Below are 18,148 nucleotides of genomic sequence, written 5' to 3'. Positions count from 1 at the left end.
TTCCCAATTGTCTACAATGACTATTATCTTTCATATACAATTTTTTTGGGGTCTTCTCTAATTTCAAAAGCAGTTTGTGCTCAATGCAAAAAACTTGGGAAGCCTCCTTAATCACATCATGTGAAGATAACAGCTGCTAACATTTTGGCATATGTCTTTCCAGACTTTTTCCTATGTAGAGATGCTTCATTTTTGTGATCTGGGGAAAAAGTAGACATTTAAGAGACAAAGCCTTGGGTCTTTAGTCTTCAATTTTATTTCTGTTTTTAAAGAGCATCTAACAGTGTGGAGATGTCCCTAACAGCAGGGGCCACCCATGCACTCCCCCAGCCGGGACTGGGGTCCAGGCTCCGTAACTCCCCCTCACCCACATCAGCTATTAGGTGTTTTCTCTCTATCGCTGGAGACCTGGGACAGAAGAGGGTCTCCAATGAGAGGAAACATTGACTTAGGGATGCTGTGAGGACTGGGCTCAGACACAGCTGCCTTTGTTAGCCTTAGGATATCTGGGGATTTGGTAGCATGCTCAGACACACCATAAGAGGGCGTGGAGAGGGGCTCCTGGCCTCCTCTCTGGCCTCACTCATTCCTGGGCAAGCCCTACAGCACCCCTTCTTGCTAGGCTCAGGGCACTGCTTTTAGAAACTGGGCAAATTGTAGCCTGTGGTTATCCAGCATGCCTTGCTACAACCTGGTCAGCTGCACTTTACTTCTGGCCTAAGCAGGGTTGGTAAGCAGGAAGGTGACAATGATTCAGACCTGAGAGTGTCCCACTGCCTCCTACCATAGGGCTTAGGTCCTGACTGTACCAACCCCATACTCTCACCTAGAGGGGAACAAAAATACAATGGTATCTCCTTGTGAGGAGGGGCAAACCTGGGCCTCCAGGCCAGAAACACCTCAATGCATGCACTTAAGCAGGAGGGGCAGCTCAGTCAGGAGAGTAGGGGCCCACAGGGCGAGATATACTCTCCTCCAACTCTGTTCCACACCCATGGTAACCATGGAAACATAACCACCCCCTCCTGCCAGCTGCCTGGGTTTAGACAACCAGGCCTGGCCCACCTCCACCCAGCCAAGGCCTGAACTGAGGAGACCAGACTGGCCACAAAGTGGCTGCAGGAAGAACTGGGATTGGGCGATTTGGTCAGTCCAGACTTCCAGCACAGCTTGGGAAGACTACCACAGGAGCCTCCACGCCTTGCTGCCTGGGCTGGGGTCAGATGGGGCTAGGTTAGCCAGCAGAGCCAGCCGCGTGGCCCCAGATGCCCTCTGCCTGGGGGCTAACAGCTACTGTGGGGCAGTAGCCCTTGCTGCAGCAGCAGTAGCCTCTGGGACTCGTTGAGGGGGCTTTCTGGCTGCTGCTCCTCCTGCCTGGGCTGCTCAGCTAGCCCTCCAGGGCTGAGGATGTACCGATAGTCACTGGGGGTACCCCCCACTGCCCCCATGCCACTGCCATTCTCAGCCCCGCTACCGGCCTGGTCCCCACCAGGCAGCTCCAGGCTCCCTTCCTCAGCAGGCTGCTCGGCTCCCTCAAGGTTGATGTACAAGGGGTCGCGGCTGGTGGATAGCACAGACAGCTGGCCCAGAATGTTTTCCAGCTCCATTCGCAGGCAGGTGAAGCTTGGGCGCTGCTTGGGGTCGGCACTCCAGCACTGATACATGAGCTCATACCTGGGGCAGACAGAAGGGTGAGGGGAGGCGGTGAGGAGCCAGAAGAAAGGGGAAGGTTGGTCCTTCCCGCAAAAGCAGAGGCCCCTTAATCATACAAAACCAGGATCTTAAAACATTTTATTTAATATCTTCATATAGCCCTAGCTGGTTTGGCTCAGTCGATAGAGTGTCGGCCTACAGACTGAAGGGTCCCAGGTTCGATTCCGGTCAGGGGCATGTAACTTGGTTGCAGGCTCCTCCCCGACCTGGGCCCTGGTCGGGGCTCATGCAAGAGACAACCAATCGATGTGTTTCTCTCACAATGATATTTCTGTCTTTCCCACTCTCACTAAAAATCAATGGAAAAAATCCTTGGGTGAGGATTAAAAACAAACAAACAAATAAAAACACCTTTAGGTATAGGGCTTACTATGTGTCAGTAACTCTTCTAAGTTTATATTTATTATTTCTCACGACAACCCTATGAAATAAGTGATCCTACTTTATCAATGTGGAAATTGGGGCACAGAGAGGTTAAGAACCTTGACTAAGGTCACACAGGTAGAAAGTGATGAAGCTGCAATTGGAAGCCAGGTGGGTTGGCCCCAGTCCCTCCTATTCAGTCTTGGGAGGAAGTACTAGGAGTGTTTTTGTCTTGTAGAACACAGCCAGGAATGTAGACTGGGCAGCCACCTTTTGTCCTAAATCCTCACCCATCCAGGCAGTCTTAAAACTCTTTGTTCATGGATACCTTTGAGAATCTGAGAAAAGCTTCCAGCCCTCTTTCCCTGGCAGAAACACTTTTGACCAGTGGTTCTCAACCTTCCTAATGCTGCGGCCCTTTAATACAGTTCCTCATGTTGTGGTGACCCCCAATTTCATTGTTACAAGTTGAACATAATTAAAGCATAGTGATTAATCACAAAAACAATATGTAATGATATATGTGTTTTCTGATGGTCTTAGGCGACCCCTGTGAAAGGGTCGTTCGACCCCCCAAAGGGGTCGCGACCCACAGATTGAGAACCGCTGCTTTTGACACACAATTTCAGAAACCTTACAGATTCCCCGAGATCTTACCCTGTTCCTAGGGCATGCCTCAGGCTGAGGAGAAAAAAACAAAACAAAAAACAACTAATGGGAAGGGGCTGAGACCAGATTAGTCAGAGACAACAAATGCCTGACTCTCTGGCTGCTTCCACAATAAAAGTTCCAAACACCAGCCTTCCTGATGGGGCCCCCAATGATGGGGGGAATCATGCCAGACACCGAGTAGGCCGTGGGAATGGTCCAGGGCCATGGGTCCGTGGCCAGCCTGGGACACGTTGTCAGAGCTGCGCTAGGAGCCAACTGGCACCTGTCCACCAGGCTGCTGGTGGGAGGCCAGCATCCGCCCACCCTCTATTGACAACATGAGCTCCAGTCCCGGAGACGAAGCCAGGGACTGGTCCCCACTGCCCAGCAGACTCTCTGCAGCTCCAGAGGCCTAGGCTGGCTGCAGCCAAAGGGCGACCCGACCTTCCTGCCCCGCCATGCCCTGAGCTCTGCTGAATGAATAGGGGGGTAGGGCCTGGTTCCTGACTCATATTTCTCTCTTACACACAGTCCAGGCTCAGGGCACTGAGAACCCACTGCCCTAGAGAAAGAGGACCTCACCATTCAGGCTGAGCCTTCCTCTACCTGCCCACATTCTTGGACCGCTAGAGGTCCAACTCCACAGCAAGAAATAGAGGTAATCCTCCTCTACTCCTAAGAGGAAAAGACTATTTTTAACCCCATTTTGTAGATGAGGGAGGGGGATTGAAGAGGTTCAGTAATATGATCAACGTCACACAGCTATTAAGTGGATGGGTTGAGGTTTGAACCTAGACCTCTGTCATTTTAGAATGTGTGCTTCTTAACCATGACGCTGTGGCTTGTCTGTTCTAGAGTTATTCCCTCACCCCATGTAAGCCAGGGTCTTCCTGGGTCCCCAGAGGACCTTTCACTAGTACCAGTGGGAGGGAGTCCCTTCACTCCCTCAAGAGGCCAAGACACGAAAGGAACCCAACCTTCCTCCCAGCAGGGAATGTGGTAGACTAAGGAGTTTTTCCTTGTCCCTGTGCAGCCCTCTCTTGGGGGAGGGAGCGCTCGCTCAGCCAGGAGCTCTCCTTGGACTGGCTGGGGCTGAGCAGGAGGGGTTTGGGGAAAAGGCGACAGGGAAACCTGCACTGACTGCTGCTCAGTCCTGTAACTTCTGCCTTCAGGGCTCCTGGTTCTTCCTGGAAACCGGAGAAAGCAGAGTAACAGAAAAAGGCTGGAGCCAGAAAAGTGAGATGGGAAAGGAGGAGAGAAGGAAAACAGGGGGTGGTAGATAAAAAAGCAGTTTAAAGGAGGAGGAGGAGGGGGAGGGGGAGGGAGGAGGGAGGGGGAGGGGGGAGGGGGAGGAGGTGAAGGAGAAGGAGAAGGAGAAGGAGAAGGAGAAGGAGAAGGAGAAGGAGAAGGAGAAGGAGAAGGAGAAGGAGAAGGAGAAAGAAAAGGCCTAATTGAGGTTCTGAGCTGCACTGGCCCAGCAGCTGTGATGGTAGCCATCAGCTGAAACCCCAAGTTCCCGTTTCTTCCAGAATCCCCTCCCTGGGGCACTCACACATCCTCCATACAGTCTGGAGGCTGTTTCAGGCGGTTCCCGCCGATGAGGTAGTTGTAAATCTCAGCGTTCTCGATGCCAGCATATGGCGTCTGTCCACGAGTCATGATCTCCCACATGGTCACCCCAAAGGCCCACTGCGACAGAGTGAAGATGGGAGGAAAGGTGTCACTAGGTTTCCTGAGCCAGGCAGAGCCCTGAGGCCAGCACACCTCAGGGCTCAGGAGTCTCAGACAAGCCAACCAAGGCCCAGGGCGCTGACCTGGCGGGACCCTTGAGGATCCTGAAGGCCCACCCACACACTAGTCCATACCACTGGCGTTACCACTGAGCCGCACTGTGCCACCATACCCACCACGTCACTGTGCACCGTATACAGGTTGTCGGCCAGGCTCTCCAGGGCCAGCCACTTGACAGGCAATTTGGAGGCACAGCCCTGACGATAATAGTCCCCGCTATAGATCTTCCGGGAGAGTCCAAAGTCGGCCACACACACGGTCATGTCTTCTGCCAGCCTGTGAGGAGGATTGAAAGGTGGAGTCCTGCTAGCGGCCTTACTAAAGCCAGGGCATCTTTGTTCCCAAGCTGTCTCCTTGCATAGCAGATACTGCCCCAGGCAAGAGCTGACCATTAGCCAGCACTAGCCACTCCCTCCCACTCCCGAGCCCTGGAATTTACATACATGCAATTCCGAGCAGCCAGGTCTCGGTGAATAAAGTTCCGGGAGCTCAGGTACTCCATGCCACAGGCAATGTCCACCATGAACCGAATCAGGGTCTGCAGGGGCAGGTTCTGGTGGGCAGACAGAGCAAGCTCAGGTTGGATCCAGCCAGCCAGCCAGGGCAGGATAAATGGGGTTCCGTGGCCAGAAAGCCTATACTATCCTTGGAATCACTTAAAGCAGCGGTTCTCAACCTGTGGGTCTCAACCCCGTTGGCAGTCGAACGACCCTTTCACAGGGGTTGCCTAAGACCATCCTGCATATCAGATATTTACATTAAAATTCATAACAGTAGCAACATTACAGTTATGAAGTAGCAACGACAATAATTTTATGGTTGGGTCACAACATGAGGAACTGTATTTAAAGGGCCAGAAGGTTGAGAACCACTGACTTAAAGGAAGGGGATAGAGGGGCTTCCCAAAGCAAGGAAGCTTTGGCAAACCTTCCAGAGCGCCCAGGAGTCAAGACTCCCCCGATCTGGGGCTTCACAGGTCTCTTCTCCTAGAAAAGTCCTTGCCCAGCCTAAAATTCCCAGCAAGCATAAAAAGAGTCAAACTCACAGCCCATCTTCTCCCAACCAGTTCAACTGGCCCTCCCCACCCAGACACCTCTTTCCCAGGGTCTTTGTCCCTTTCTAACTCCTGGCCACTTCCACCCCAGGCACTCACAAAGGGGTTCTCCCCAATCCGGGAGGCAAGCAGGAAGGCGTGCAGGTCCCCGTGCTTCATGAAGGGCAGGATGACCATGGGGATGGGGAGACGGCCTTTGGCCCTGCTCCGGAGGCTGACCCCTGGGAAGAAGGGAGAGTCGGGTGCGGGGCACATAATCGTCAAAGGATGGCTCAGGTGTCTGCATGAGCCCCTACCTGCTGGGTTCTATCTCTAGCCCTGACTCTGCTACCTCTTTCCCCACAAGTTCCATACTGGCCTGGTGACCACCCAGGATGAACTGTGGCTGCCCCCAGATCTCTGGAGCATCTTCTCTGTCTTCCTCCTTCATGTGCAGACCTTTGGTGTAGGACCTGGAGTCTGATCAAATTTCAGCCAGGACCTCCTGACTATTTTGCCATCGGCTCACTAACCAGATGAGTCTGAACTTCTCTCCCACAGGCCGCCCTCCCGCCTAATTGTGTATCTGCCTCCCCTGAGAAGCTCACCAACAAGCTTGGCCACATGTGGGTGGTCAAACTCCTTCATGCAAGCCGCTTCCCTGAGGAACTCTTCAATGTCGCTCGAGGCAATGATGTCAGCTGGGAGAAAAGGATGGGAGGGAGGGATTGAGGAAGATATGCCCCCAGTTCTGGCCCAAGACTCCTAGGCCTTGTCCGTCAGATGTCCTGGGCGTCCCAGGGGGCCTATGAAACAGTCTGGCCATGAGCAGGAGAAACCCTGCTACAGGAGTGGTGCTACCTAACCGTTTCTCCACTTGCTAATGCCTTTCATTTGGACAGCCCAGCAGCCCAGCCAACCACAGCTCTCATCACTCTGCGTGAGCCCAGGGTACAGTCACTGCTGACAGCAGAGAGCAAAGGCTGAGGCATGAACGTGTGTGGGTTCATGTCTGTGAATTATTCACGTGGCGTCCCACTTAGTGCTAACTCCTCTTGGAAAGTCTAAGGGCCCAGCAGAGCCTGCTTGGGGATCAGTCAGCCCTTTCACCCTCCCACGTGACGCCTTCACTCCCCGTGTACTATTCTCCACTCACCCTTCAGCATCTTTACAGCCACTTTCACGAAGGAGCCATCCTCCTGCTTCAACTGGGCCTCCCGCACTGAACCAAACTCTCCTACAAGCCAATCCAAGTGACGGTGAGTCCCCTCACCCTCCTGTCCTCCATCCCATCCCTCCCAGGTGAACCTCTACAGGGATACAAACCCTGAGACTCTGGGGCCATTGGCGGAGACTCCCTCTTCCACAGCCACAGCAAAGTATGCCCGGAGTGATCTCATCAGCACTCCTCGTCCCCCGCTACCACTCCCTCAAGAATCCCACACTCAGGAGTTCATAAGCATATCCTGTTTATAGGAGCCAACCCCAATTCACACCCTCAAAGTGACGGGAGCAACCAAGCACACCCACACACGGTAACCTCCACTCATGCCAACCCCTGCACAGCCCCAAATACCTTTGCCCAACATCCGGCCCAGGGTGAACTGCTGCTCCGGGATGAGCACATCCTCCAGTTTGTCCTTCAGTTCATCACTGATGCCCAAGCTGTCCACTGTTGGGGAGGGGGTGGTGAGAAAGGAGAGGGGCCTCTCTGGTTCCTGATCCCAAACCCAGCGTGCCTCCGCCACCCACCTCCACCCACAGAGCAGACAGGAGCTCTCCCACAGCTAGAATGAGTCTCCACAAGGGTAAGGTCTGCATGTCTTTTCCATACTGTGTCCGTGGCACTCATCAAGGTTCAGACGTATTGGTCAAATTAATGGATTAGTAAGAGGAATACAGATAGGGGCACAAGATAGCCCATTCTTCCCTCGAATGATTTCCACCACTCACATGTGGCCTCAATGCGTTCAGGCCTTTCCCGATTGAAGGACCGGGCTGCCCGGAAGTGAACAGCTGGCTCCCCTCCGGCCATGACACTGTCAAAGGCTTGCCTAAAGGGAAACCCGGGACTTGGGGTCAGCTCCAAGGTCCGCAGTCATCACCTTCCTCTCCCTGTGTCCCTACCTCTTACCCAAAACGTGTCTCCTTCCGCCTCTTTCGAAGCAGAATGAGAGCCAGGGCAGCAGCCGTCACCAGGGCTGTCAGCACACCCAGGACCACAGGCACCCAGGATGTACGGCTGTGCGGGGGGCCTTGCTGGCCTGTGGGAGACAGAGGCATGAGGTAGGCTGACACCAAGGAGCCCCTTTAAAACTTTCTGATGATGGCTATCTAGCCTGGTCAAGAGATTCCCTTAAGTCAATTAAGGACCTGAGTAGAAAAAGGCTCCAAAGGAAGACCTGAGAGTTCCTACCCTGTGAGTGACAGGCCCTGGCTATCGGGACCTACAGCACAACCAGACAATGAGATCTAGTTTAAATATCAACCCTAGCTTCAACTGCTTGACTCTGAGTCTTTGGGGCTATTGGAAGGTAAGGTGCTGCCCGCCTCCTAGGGTGCCCTTGAAAGCCCTCATCCTGTCCCCTCTCTCTGTAGGCCTCACCTGCATGGTCATGAGAAGAGACCACCAGTGGCTGACTCCAGGGCCCACAGCCAACTGCATTGGAGACGCACACACGCACAATCAGGTCCTTCTGAGGATCCCAGACTGTCAAGTTGGCCCAGGTCCTTTCCACTATCAGTTCACCCTGCAGCCAAGAAAAGCCCCCATCCCACCTGAGTCAGAGGAAAAGGCCTCCAACTGGGGCCGGTGGGCAGAAAAAGATCTAGGTGGGAACATGCGAGCCCAGGGCCACGGCAGCGCTATCACATTCCTGCTCCTTCAGGCGGCAGGGGCCTCTCCAGAACACAAACAAGGCTCAGTCCCTGGAATGCAGAGGTGGGGGATGGGAGGGAACTGGGCTGTGGATAAAAAGGCCTTATCTGTGCCCTCCCCCTAGTTTGTGAAGAAATGTGCTTCCTGCTTTACATACAAAGTAGCCAATGGATGCAACCCTAACAGGAAACATAATCCAATAAGAAGTGCAGCCTGCAGGGGAAGATGGGAGGAGCAGGCTTCCTGGGGTGGGGGTGGCCCAGCCCACGAAGACTCCCAGGCCTACCAAGGACAGCCATTCTGAAGCCAAAGGCCTTAGAGCCCAGCAGCGACTCTGTACACCTGGAGAGTGGAAGCTTCCGGCTTCTCTTACCTGGGTTCCGTTGTCTTGAACCCAGGACAGTGTATAGGGTCCCAGAGGGCTTTCCAAAGGGCCCTCAGAGATCACTTCTTCCCACTCCAGGATGAGACCTGAGTCTGTGCGGGTGGCACGGAGGTTCTGGGGAGCGCTGGCTGGGGCTGTACCCAAAAAGAGAAGGTTGCTAAGAGCCCTGCCCTCCCCACCATCACCATCCCATGCAGGCCAATGGAGCCAACTCCCACGAACTAAACAGTTAAGAGATCAACAGCTGCAGGGAGAGCTTGTCTCCCAGTTCTGACTGCTTCACCCATGTCCTGGGGGGGAGGGTTTAGCAAGGGCAGCACCCCTGGTAGGCAGAGTGTTCCTCTTAACTGCCTTGGTGATGGCCTCAGCCAGAGTCTTCACTACCTTGGAATTGCTAAAGAGCTCCAAACAAGTTCCCGCCATGGGGTCTTTGCATTCATTGTGCCCTCCTCCTGCAGTGATATCCCCCCCCCCCCCCCCATGGCTCCTTCCTTATCAATTCCTAAACCATCCTGGGGCACTCTCTGTATCTGATCTGATCTACTTTGCTCATCTGTTCCACCCACTAGAACTAGAGCTGCATGGGATGGGGGTAAGATTTATCTAGTTCCTAAGTTTGCTGCTGGCACTCAGAGTTTGTCAATTGATGCATAAAGCCCGCTCTCAGGTAGCTCCTCTCCCAGGCAACTCCATCCAGAACTGGAGCTGACAAGGTCCTTCCCCCGCTCCAGCCCTGACCAGCCACTCTGCTCGGAAGTCCCTTACCTAGACCCTTTGTCCGAAAGGGCACCCAGTCAGCATATGGGGAAGGCCCCAAGGCATTGGCACAGCGCACCCTGAGGCTGTAGTTGGTAGCAGGTGCCAGGTCACGGAGAAGGCAGGTAAAAGGTGGCACAGGGACCACGACAGCCAGGACCTCCCAGCCTCCTGGGGCCTGTGTCACCTATAGAAAAGCAGAAAACTAATAATGTAGAGGGAGACAAAAGATGGGATAGGTATGAGTATGTGGTGGGGAGACTTGAGCTAATGCCTACTCTAAGTCTATCAGCAAACACTTGTGTAACCCACCCCTTCCCACCAGCCCCCCTCTAATAGCACACCAGGTTCCACACTGCCCGCCATGTCTTTGCAAATGCTTTTCCCTTTCTTTAGAATGACCTGCTCTGCCTAGCAAAGTCCAACTCATCCTTTAAGACAGTGGTTCTCAACCTTCTGGCCCTTTAAATACAGTTCCTCATGTTGTGACCCAACCATAAAATTATTTTCGTTGCTACTGCATAACTGTAATGTTGCTACTGTTATGAATCGTAATGTAAGTATCTGATATGCAGGATGGTCTTAGGCGACCCCTGTGAAAGGGTCGTTCGACCGCCAAAGGGGTCGCGACCCACAGGTTGAGAACCGCTGCTTTAAGACAACACAGATACTACTTTCTCTGTGAAAGCCTTTCTCAACTACTCCAGAAAATTCATGCCCCTTTGTGTTCGGTGCACAACTTGGTTAGAGTAGTTACCACTTATTGGCACTGTTTGAATGCCAGCCAGCTCAAAATCAGAGCTTCTCAAGGGCAGAGAGCTGGGAGCCTAGGGACACCATGAACCAGGCCTTCACCTCCCATTTTGGGAGCCTATGGCAGCAGTACAAATGGAGATCCATATGGCTAAATAGTTAAATGTTATAAATTAGCTAACAAATTATTAAATAAAATATTTCTTAGTATATTGACAAACAAAGCTTCAAATCAACCTGGAAAGTCAGGTTTGCATTTATAATCCTCCAAATCCTTGGACTCCCAAGCCAGAATGTGGTGGCACAAGGTGAGGGGTGTCATGTGCACGGGTGTGGAAATACTGCCTGCACACCCATCCCCCCACAAATGACTGCCTGTTGGACATGGAGGTGCACATACCATACCCTCCCAAGGATGCAGCAAGGAAGAGGCCCACACAGGTCCGGGAGCAGACTTGCCATAAGACAAGAAATCTTGAGTGTCTAGAGTACGGTATGATATGGGGAGAGGCGGGGGTGCTGTCCTCATGATCTGGATAGGCACGTCCCACTTGCCCAGGAGGAAGGGGTTAAGGGGTGCAGCTCAAGGAGGGCCAGAGTGGGGTCCTCTAAATGGTGGAGCCCAGAGCAAGGGCCTCTCCTGGGGGAACTGCCTCAAATAGTTTCAAAGGTGCTCATTGCCTTTGAAAAAATAATATTTTTATTTATTTTGTTAATCCTCACCTGAGGATATTTTTCCATTGATTTTTAGGGATAGTAGGAGAGAGAAAGACAGAGAGAAGCATCGATGTGAGAGAAACACATTGATTGGTTGCCTCCAGCACGAGCCCCAACCAGGATCTGGGCCGGGGAGAAGCACCGCAATCGAACCCAGGACCCTTTGGTCCGCAGGCTGATGCTCTACCCACGGAACCGAACTGGCTAGGGCTCATTACCTTTTGAGTAAACATCTGAAAACAAACCTGCATCACCTCTGGTTTTCAATATCACCTTACCCAAGTTTTTCACTCTCTGGGGCTTAGCACCCCTCCTCGTCCCCTTGTTCTCTTTGGCATGATTTAGGGGGTGAGGCATGAGAGTGCAGGTATCAGATAAATCAAAGGTTTGGGTTTTCGTCAACATGAGAAATCCTTCCAGACATCCCAAATCTACTCTAGGGATTTGCTTTCCAGCCTGAAGAATGCGTGAATTTCAGCCAACCTGCAGTCACCTGGTGGCCAGAGCACCCTATAACAGGTGAGGGAACAACGCTTGAATAGAGCTAGAGGCCAGGCCCCATGGGCAAGTCTAGCGAATCGAATGTGATACCACTGTCCACAGAGTGCCACCAAGGCAGCCAGAATGAACGTGGCACGGCCAGGAGAGCCCATCCCGCCCTCTCAGTTTACCTGGACTGTACAGGATTGAAGCACAGCTCTGCCATCAGCACCTGGCGTCCAGGCCACACTAGCATTGCTGCTGGAGAGCTTTGTCACCGTGATGTTGAAGGGGGCTGCGGGCAGTGCTGTGGATGGGAACTCAGAGTCAGTGCCCTGGAGCTCGGTGCCCGGGAAGGGCATGAGAGAAGGGGACAAAAGGTATGGGAATCAAGCCTGAGTCCCTCCCTAGGGCCTGCCCCTCCCAGGACCACAGTAATAGACAAGCCAAGCAACCAGTAGGAGACAGATGCTCATACTGGGAGAGTGCCTAGGCTGTGGAGAGAGGCCACCTCTCCCTGAATTAGGGGCTCTGTCTGGTCAAGGAAAAGGATAAGGTAGTGGGAGTGGGAGTGGGGGGTAGGGGTGGGTGTGGGGGTGGGGGAGGGAGGCCTTGGGAGAGCAAGTCACTGCAGCCACAGCCCATTCCCTCCCTCTGTGTGAACCAGCCCTTTGGGTCTCCTCTATCATCCTGCCAGGCTGTTTTCCCCTCCCCCGCGCCCGCCACATGGGGCTGGCAGAAACAAGGTTGGGCATGAGCCTTGACCATCTCCTGCTGGCTCCCTCTCTCCCTCCTCCCAAGCGCTCTGCTTCAAGATGGGAAATCTGCTGTGACGTCAGGTTTCTATTCTCATCTCAGCCTCAGCAGGGTCTCAGGTGCTCCCACTAGGAATGGAGTTCTGCCAATTAACCCCTCATCCTCAGGTCCCAGCAGGACTAAGATTCTGCCCTCCCCCACTGCTCACAGAAAATGCCCCTGCCTCACCTACCCCCCTCCTCCCCCGGGTCCTCCTACCTTGAAGACGAACCGTGGCTGGGCGGGAAGAGGCCAGGCCTTTCCGGTTGTGAGCTTCACAGGAGAACACAGTGCTCTGGGTCACCCCTGGGGCCACAAAACCTCAGTCAGCTCCCTCCCATCTGCCAAGCAGCAACTCCCATACTAGAAGTCCCTCCAGCTAAAGGAAGGGGGAGTGGGGTATGGCAGGAGGAACAGGGGCTTTGGAGTTTAATGAGCCCGGGTATAAATCCAAAGGCTGGGGCTCTGTCTTCTCATCTCCCTAATGGGAGAACGATGAGAACCAAATGACGTAAAGTGCATAGCACACAGTAAGCACTTGAGAAATGCTATACCACCCCTCCCACCTCAAGCCCAGCTCCCGAAGACAGCACAGAACTGCCTCCCTTTTCTGGTCACTCCTTTATTGCACATTCCAGAGCCCCTCTCTGTTTGTCTGCCTGCCATTGCTGCATTTGCAGATTCTTTGCCTTGCAATAGTTCTCAGCTCCTTATGCAGGTGTCTTGCCTCTAATTCCTCGGGGGCTGGAGAGGTGGTTTCTATTTCTCTTGTTTTCCCTCCATCCCCTGTGGTGCCTAGCAGTGTGGTATGTGGAGTGGGAGTTCAGGGAGTGCTTATTACCAGGCTGGCTGCCTGAGGGTCCCAACCACGCACATCTAGAGAGAACTGAAACCCAACCTCCCTTCCAATCTGCTCCAACCCAGCATCTCCTAAACAGGACCTGCCCTTGTTTCCAGCAGGTCCTGCAGTCCACCTTGTCTCAAGATTCTTATTGCTAAGGGACTCAGCAGCTCAGAGCCTGCCCCAGCAGAGGAGAGAGCGTAGGTGAGGCAGGGGCATTTCTGCCAGTACATGACACCAAGCTCAGACAACAATCTCTTTTGGCCAGTTCAAGCCTCCACCAGAAACATTTTCACAGATAAGTGGGCCTCACAGGCATGTGAGGTATGTGCCCAAGGATCTTGGGGTCCAGGTGGACGTGCAGGTGTGGCTGCTGTAGGTTAACTGTGTGGAGATATGCACAGATACCGTCGTTTAGGAAAACAATACAAGGGCCATTAGGAGAGGAGGCCCTGTATTTTTGTGCGGGCCTCCCCTCCCCATTTTCCTTCCCCCTGCCATTCCCTGCTCTGCAGCCTGAGGCTAGTCTTCTAGGCACGTCTGCCAGACACTCCTCCTAGCTTACTGCGTGGGCTGGTTCCTGGCTCCTTTTCTTGTGAGGAGTGAGGGGTGGAGGAAGAATGGGTGCCCCTGTTCCCTCCCAATTCGTCTCCCAGGGCCAGCTGTACACAGCCTGCACTATCGTGAGCCAGGGAGAGAGGCTCCAGCATCCTCCTTCAGCACACACAGCAGGGTCACCACTAATCTGCCCACCCAGCTGGCCCAGCACACCTGATTAATGAGCTTAGCAATGGTCAGCTCACATACCCAGCACCGGGGTTTGCTTTGGACACTCACAACAGCAAACAGTGACCGAAGCAGATTTGAACTCCGCTGGCCCCACCACCCCCGCTCAAAAGCCTCCTGAGGCTGCTCACCTGTTACGTTTAAAACAGAAGGAGAGGGAAAAGGTCCCCCGACCTTTGTGCCTCCTCTCCACCAGATAATGGTAACAGGTTCAGGGGGACCCACGGCCTCACAAGACAGTTGGAAAGAGGCATTGGGTGGTACTGCCAGATCTTTCGGCTCCACGGTGAAAAATGGCACACCTGGGGAGAAAAAGAGCATGGGACTGAGCCCTGCCACCTCTCAGCTTCCAACTGCCCAAACCACAAGTTTGCTCTTTGAAGCCCTGGCTGCAGAAGGTCCCACAGGCCCTTATGGTTGGGTCTACTGCACAGCAGGAACTAGCTTGACAGGAGAGCTCTTCTTTGACCCCCTTAGGGTGCTGTTTATGCTGTCCCCTTGGGCATGGCAGATTCTCCCTTCCCAGACCTTCTCTGACAGTCCCTCTCTGAGCAAGAAAGGGAGCAGAGGGTGGGGAGCTGGGAGAAGGGCAAAAAGGGAGAAGTGGGCGGGAGCTTGAGCAGAGTTCTGCTGGCAGGACCCAGATCCAGTTCAGAGCCCTTTGTTACTTTCTTAGTCACTTTGTTTTCCTGGGCTGAAAAGCTCTCAGCTCCCACAGCTGCGGATCCTTCCTCCCCTCCCCCCTGCTCTCCCCCTTCTGGCCTGGCCACTTGGCAGAATAGGGTCCAGCCCCAGATGGGTGCTTGAGGCTGTTGTTCAGGCAACTGAAACTGACTTGCATCCCATAAGATGTGAGTCCTAGTTGCCCCTTTGGTTCTCAAATACCCAGATTCCAGTGGGTATGATCTTGCGATGTATGTAGGGGGTGGGCCTGGAGCCTGGTACAATCAGGCATCTTTCTCCCACTGAGCTTTCTTCTCCAGAGTTGTGGTCACCAGCAGACAGCCACGTGCCCCCTCACCTTCTACCGTGAGCCACACTGGGGGGGAGATCTCGGTTTTGCCCCCATCTTCCACCTCGCACCAGTACCGGCCTGCATCAGAACGCTCCACTGACTTCAGGCTGTGGAAACAGGACACCAGGCTCACCTCCCAAGGTCAAGGGGGGCAGCTCTGCTGGGCAGACTCAATGGGCTCAGCCTGCCCTTACTTCTGGAAGTTTCCACAGGTGGCCAAATAAAGAAACCACAGACCTCTGGGCATCAGTATTGCCCCCAGCTCCCAGTGTCCCCAGCCTGGCATCCCACACCTTCCCCCACAGTCCTGCACCTGAGGAAGCCGATCCAGTGCTGCTCGCTGACTGAGACGTACATCTGATTCAAGCCCTGGACCATAGCCCCGTCCTTCATCCACAGTATGTCAGGATCCTCCATCCCCTCCACACTGCAGTTGAGACTCACCGGCTGCCCCTGAGACACTGTCAGCTTCACCGGGGCTCCCATGAGCTTCAGGCCTGTGAGGTGGGAAGGAGAAGGTGTCAGCCCACTTGAGAGGTCCCCTGTCTCTGGAAATATCCCCCATCCTCTTCTAGACCCTAGCTTGTGTCAGAGGGCTCATTCTCAGCCAATGGCTAAGGCAGCAGAGGCAGGACAGCGTGGAAGGGACTTAGACCTGGGCTGTGGGAAGGGACATGACAGACTCTCCATTTCTGCCACTGCCAAGCTCCCCCCATCGCTAAGGAAATAATCTCTTCCCCATAACTCCCCAAAACCAAAAAGAAGTCAAGCCAGGCAGAACCAGTGGGGTGTTCCCACATACCTGGAGCAGGTACCGCCTTGTGATTGACTGCTGTACCCAGACAGTACAATAGGCAACCAGTTCTCCACCCAAGATGCCAGAGCCCAGACCTGCACTGCAGCTGGCATCCCCGCCCCGTACCCCACCCAGGCAAATGAAAGGAGGCTGAAGACGGGAAGGAGGGGGTGCTCCCCTGAAGTGGAGAACATATGGCTGCAAAACCACGTCAGATCAAACACATGGCAGCCTTCCTGGCAGCCGCCTGCTCTATTAATACCTGAATGTGTGCAGGGGCGAGTGCTAGGAAGGTAGGAGGTAGAAGGGAGTGGGGGGGGGGGGGGGAGGCCTGAATGGGGAGCCCAAGACCCCTGAAATACTCTCAAACCAACAGAAGCCACCCTCTGAACACTACCCTCTGCGTGCGTGTGCACACACACAGACACACACACCTCCTGGTGTTTTTAAGCAGAGAAAGGCAGGTGAACTAGCTACATAGCTGAAATCCAGTCCTGCCTCTTCCTGCCCTTTACTGTGTGACTTTAGAAAAATCCTAAACTCTCTGAGACGCACACCTTTCAAACACTAGTCACTCTTTCTCTTCCCTTCCCTGAGAGGCTGCTATGGCAAGGAGTACGGTTTCAAGAGAAGGTGCCAGCTGGGTGCCTGCCACTCTGGCTTGTGTTTCTTCCTTAAACCTTAATCTGTCCCGACCGGTCACAGGACAAGAAGGGCCAGCCTCATACACCCGCACACGCGCAGCAGTCCCAGGGGTGTGTAGTGTAAACTTGAGGATCCGGAATGTTGCAAGGAGCTCTCCGGTGGCTGTCAACTGCCTCCGTGGCTATTTGGGAACACAAGGCTAACCCCCAAAAGACTAGCAACCTGGTTCCAGCTGTCACCCCCAACACTCCAGGCTTCGGGAGCTCAGTGGGCACAGGCACTAGAGTATGCCCTGACGTGTTCTGCCACCCGGCACCCTCACAGCCACTGTACACAAGTGGTCCCTCCTGGGTGCTCAGCCCCAACCCCCGTAGTTCCAGAGAGAGACCCTGGGGTGCGGGGTGGGCAGAATGGGGTCCCCAGAACCGGGAGGGGAGAGCAAACAACTGGGAACATGGAGGTGGGAGAATCCGGTTGCAAACGCCCCCGCTAACCGCACAGCCCCACTCCTTTCCTTTCCACCCCGCCAGAGGAGCCCCGGACGAGAGAAAGTTGGGGGTGGGAGCCCCGAGATCCAACAGCGAACACGCCGCTCCGCCCCGCCCGCCAGCCCCCCAGCCTCGGCCTTCCAGCTGGGTCCCCCCACCCAAATCCCTGGCCCGCCCAGGCCCGGGCTCCGACCCTGGCCGCGCCCCCCGCAGCCCCGGCTCCCCGCCGCCTCCCGGGCCGGCCCCTACCTTCGGCCACCGGCTCGGGGAGCAGCAGAGCGGCCAGACCCGCCAGCAGCGGCAGCGGCGGGAGCCCCGACCGCCCCATGCTCCGCCTCAGCGCCATCGGCGGCGACGCCGCACCATGCCGGGCCGGGCCCGCGAGCGGCCGGGGAGGAGGGCGGAGGGATGCAGGAGGAGGATGGGGCGAGGAGGGTCCCGGGGGCGGGGGCCGGCCGGGGAGGCGGGGCTGCAGCCGGAGCCTCCGAGACCCGCGCCCGCCCAGAGCCGCGGCGGCCTCCGTCAGCAGCGCGGGGTCGCCGGGGCTGCTCCCGGGCCACCGCGCTCCTTCCACGGCCGTCGCCGCTGTCGCCGCCGCCGCTGATTCATGTTCTTGGAGCCGCCGCCTCCTCCCAGTCCTCCCGCCCGCAGCCGGAGCTGGGACCGCCCCCCGCGGGGCCCCGGGCGGCTCGCCGGGAGCGCCAACCTGCCGGTGGCCACCCCGGCCTCCCCGGCCCTGGCCAGCACCCCCTGCCCCAGCTACCCCGGGGCCGAGCCCGAGGATCGGGATGGGTCCCCGGGATGGGCACCCCAGCCACGCCCCTCCTTCCCCAAAATACACTCCAGCGTCTTTTCCAACCCCAAACTCCAGATCCTTCCCCCTGAAAGCCTTGCTGGAAGCCTCTACCGCACCTCAACTTCTGTCCAGACTCGGACTCCGAAGCCCAGCACCTGCCTCTCGGGATAAAAAGCATCTCAATGCCTTAGACACTTCCAGCCCCCAGCCCTCTCCCCCCACAGTGTGGTGGCTCGGGTGACTCGGGGCTCCCGCCGCAGGATCTCCTGGAACCCCTCGTGCTTCTTTCATGAGCCTCTCACCCAGTTTCCCCAATTCATGCTCCACTTCCCACCCCTTTATCTCCAAGGCCTTGGGCCTTGAGTCTTGAGTTTTCCAAGCTCTTCTTGGTAATCCTCGGGTTTTATCTGCTATGCCAAAGCCCAGTAGCCCACATCTTTGGGGGTTGTCCTTCTTCCTGGTTGCT

At 55.1% G+C, this 18,148-nt stretch overlaps 1 protein-coding gene across 3 annotated transcripts; it reads right to left on the bottom strand.

Annotated features, from left to right (window-relative positions):
* Window positions 1–233: 233 nt before the first annotated feature.
* TYRO3 (TYRO3 protein tyrosine kinase) lies at window positions 234–17,494 on the bottom strand. 3 transcript variants are annotated; one of them, XM_036298070.1, is made up of 19 exons: window positions 17,136–17,494; window positions 15,271–15,454; window positions 14,964–15,064; window positions 14,074–14,244; window positions 12,535–12,621; window positions 11,712–11,827; window positions 9,580–9,757; window positions 8,803–8,948; window positions 8,157–8,301; window positions 7,686–7,815; window positions 7,505–7,605; window positions 7,128–7,223; window positions 6,708–6,788; window positions 6,160–6,252; window positions 5,672–5,793; window positions 4,962–5,071; window positions 4,635–4,794; window positions 4,280–4,416; window positions 234–1,674 (listed from the first exon to the last, which is right to left on the bottom strand). In XM_036298070.1, exons 1-19 carry the CDS (start codon window positions 17,230–17,232, stop codon window positions 1,284–1,286), a joined length of 2,646 nt encoding a protein of 881 aa, XP_036153963.1. In that variant the 5' UTR covers window positions 17,233–17,494; the 3' UTR covers window positions 234–1,283. The 3 variants fall into 3 exon arrangements, with proteins under 3 accessions (XP_036153963.1, XP_036153947.1, XP_036153954.1); XM_036298054.1 differs by lacking the exon at window positions 6,708–6,788 and having other exon boundaries at window positions 17,136–17,335; XM_036298061.1 differs by lacking the exon at window positions 12,535–12,621 and having other exon boundaries at window positions 17,136–17,335.
* Window positions 17,495–18,148: the final 654 nt, after the last annotated feature.

This window comes from Myotis myotis, unplaced genomic scaffold, assembly GCF_014108235.1.
Source record: "Myotis myotis isolate mMyoMyo1 unplaced genomic scaffold, mMyoMyo1.p scaffold_m19_p_1, whole genome shotgun sequence".
In the NCBI taxonomy this organism is placed as follows: domain Eukaryota; kingdom Metazoa; phylum Chordata; class Mammalia; order Chiroptera; family Vespertilionidae; genus Myotis; species Myotis myotis.
Note: the sequence above shows the minus strand (reverse complement) of the source record. Positions and strands in the feature narration are given on the sequence as shown.

What these genes read in the sequence shown, in the direction of transcription:
- TYRO3 (XM_036298070.1), bottom strand. Translation starts at nt 17,232, where the DNA reads ATGGCGCTGAGGCGGAGCATGGGGCGGTCGGGGCTCCCGCCGCTGCCG. An exon ending in CTCTTCTCATGACCATGCAG is followed by an intron (nt 7,816 to 8,156) that starts GTGAGGCCTACA and finishes TGTCTCCCACAG; the next exon opens with GCCAGCAAGGCCCCCCGCAC. An exon ending in CTGGCTGCTCGGAATTGCAT is followed by an intron (nt 4,795 to 4,961) that starts GTATGTAAATTC and finishes TCCTCCTCACAG; the next exon opens with GCTGGCAGAAGACATGACCG.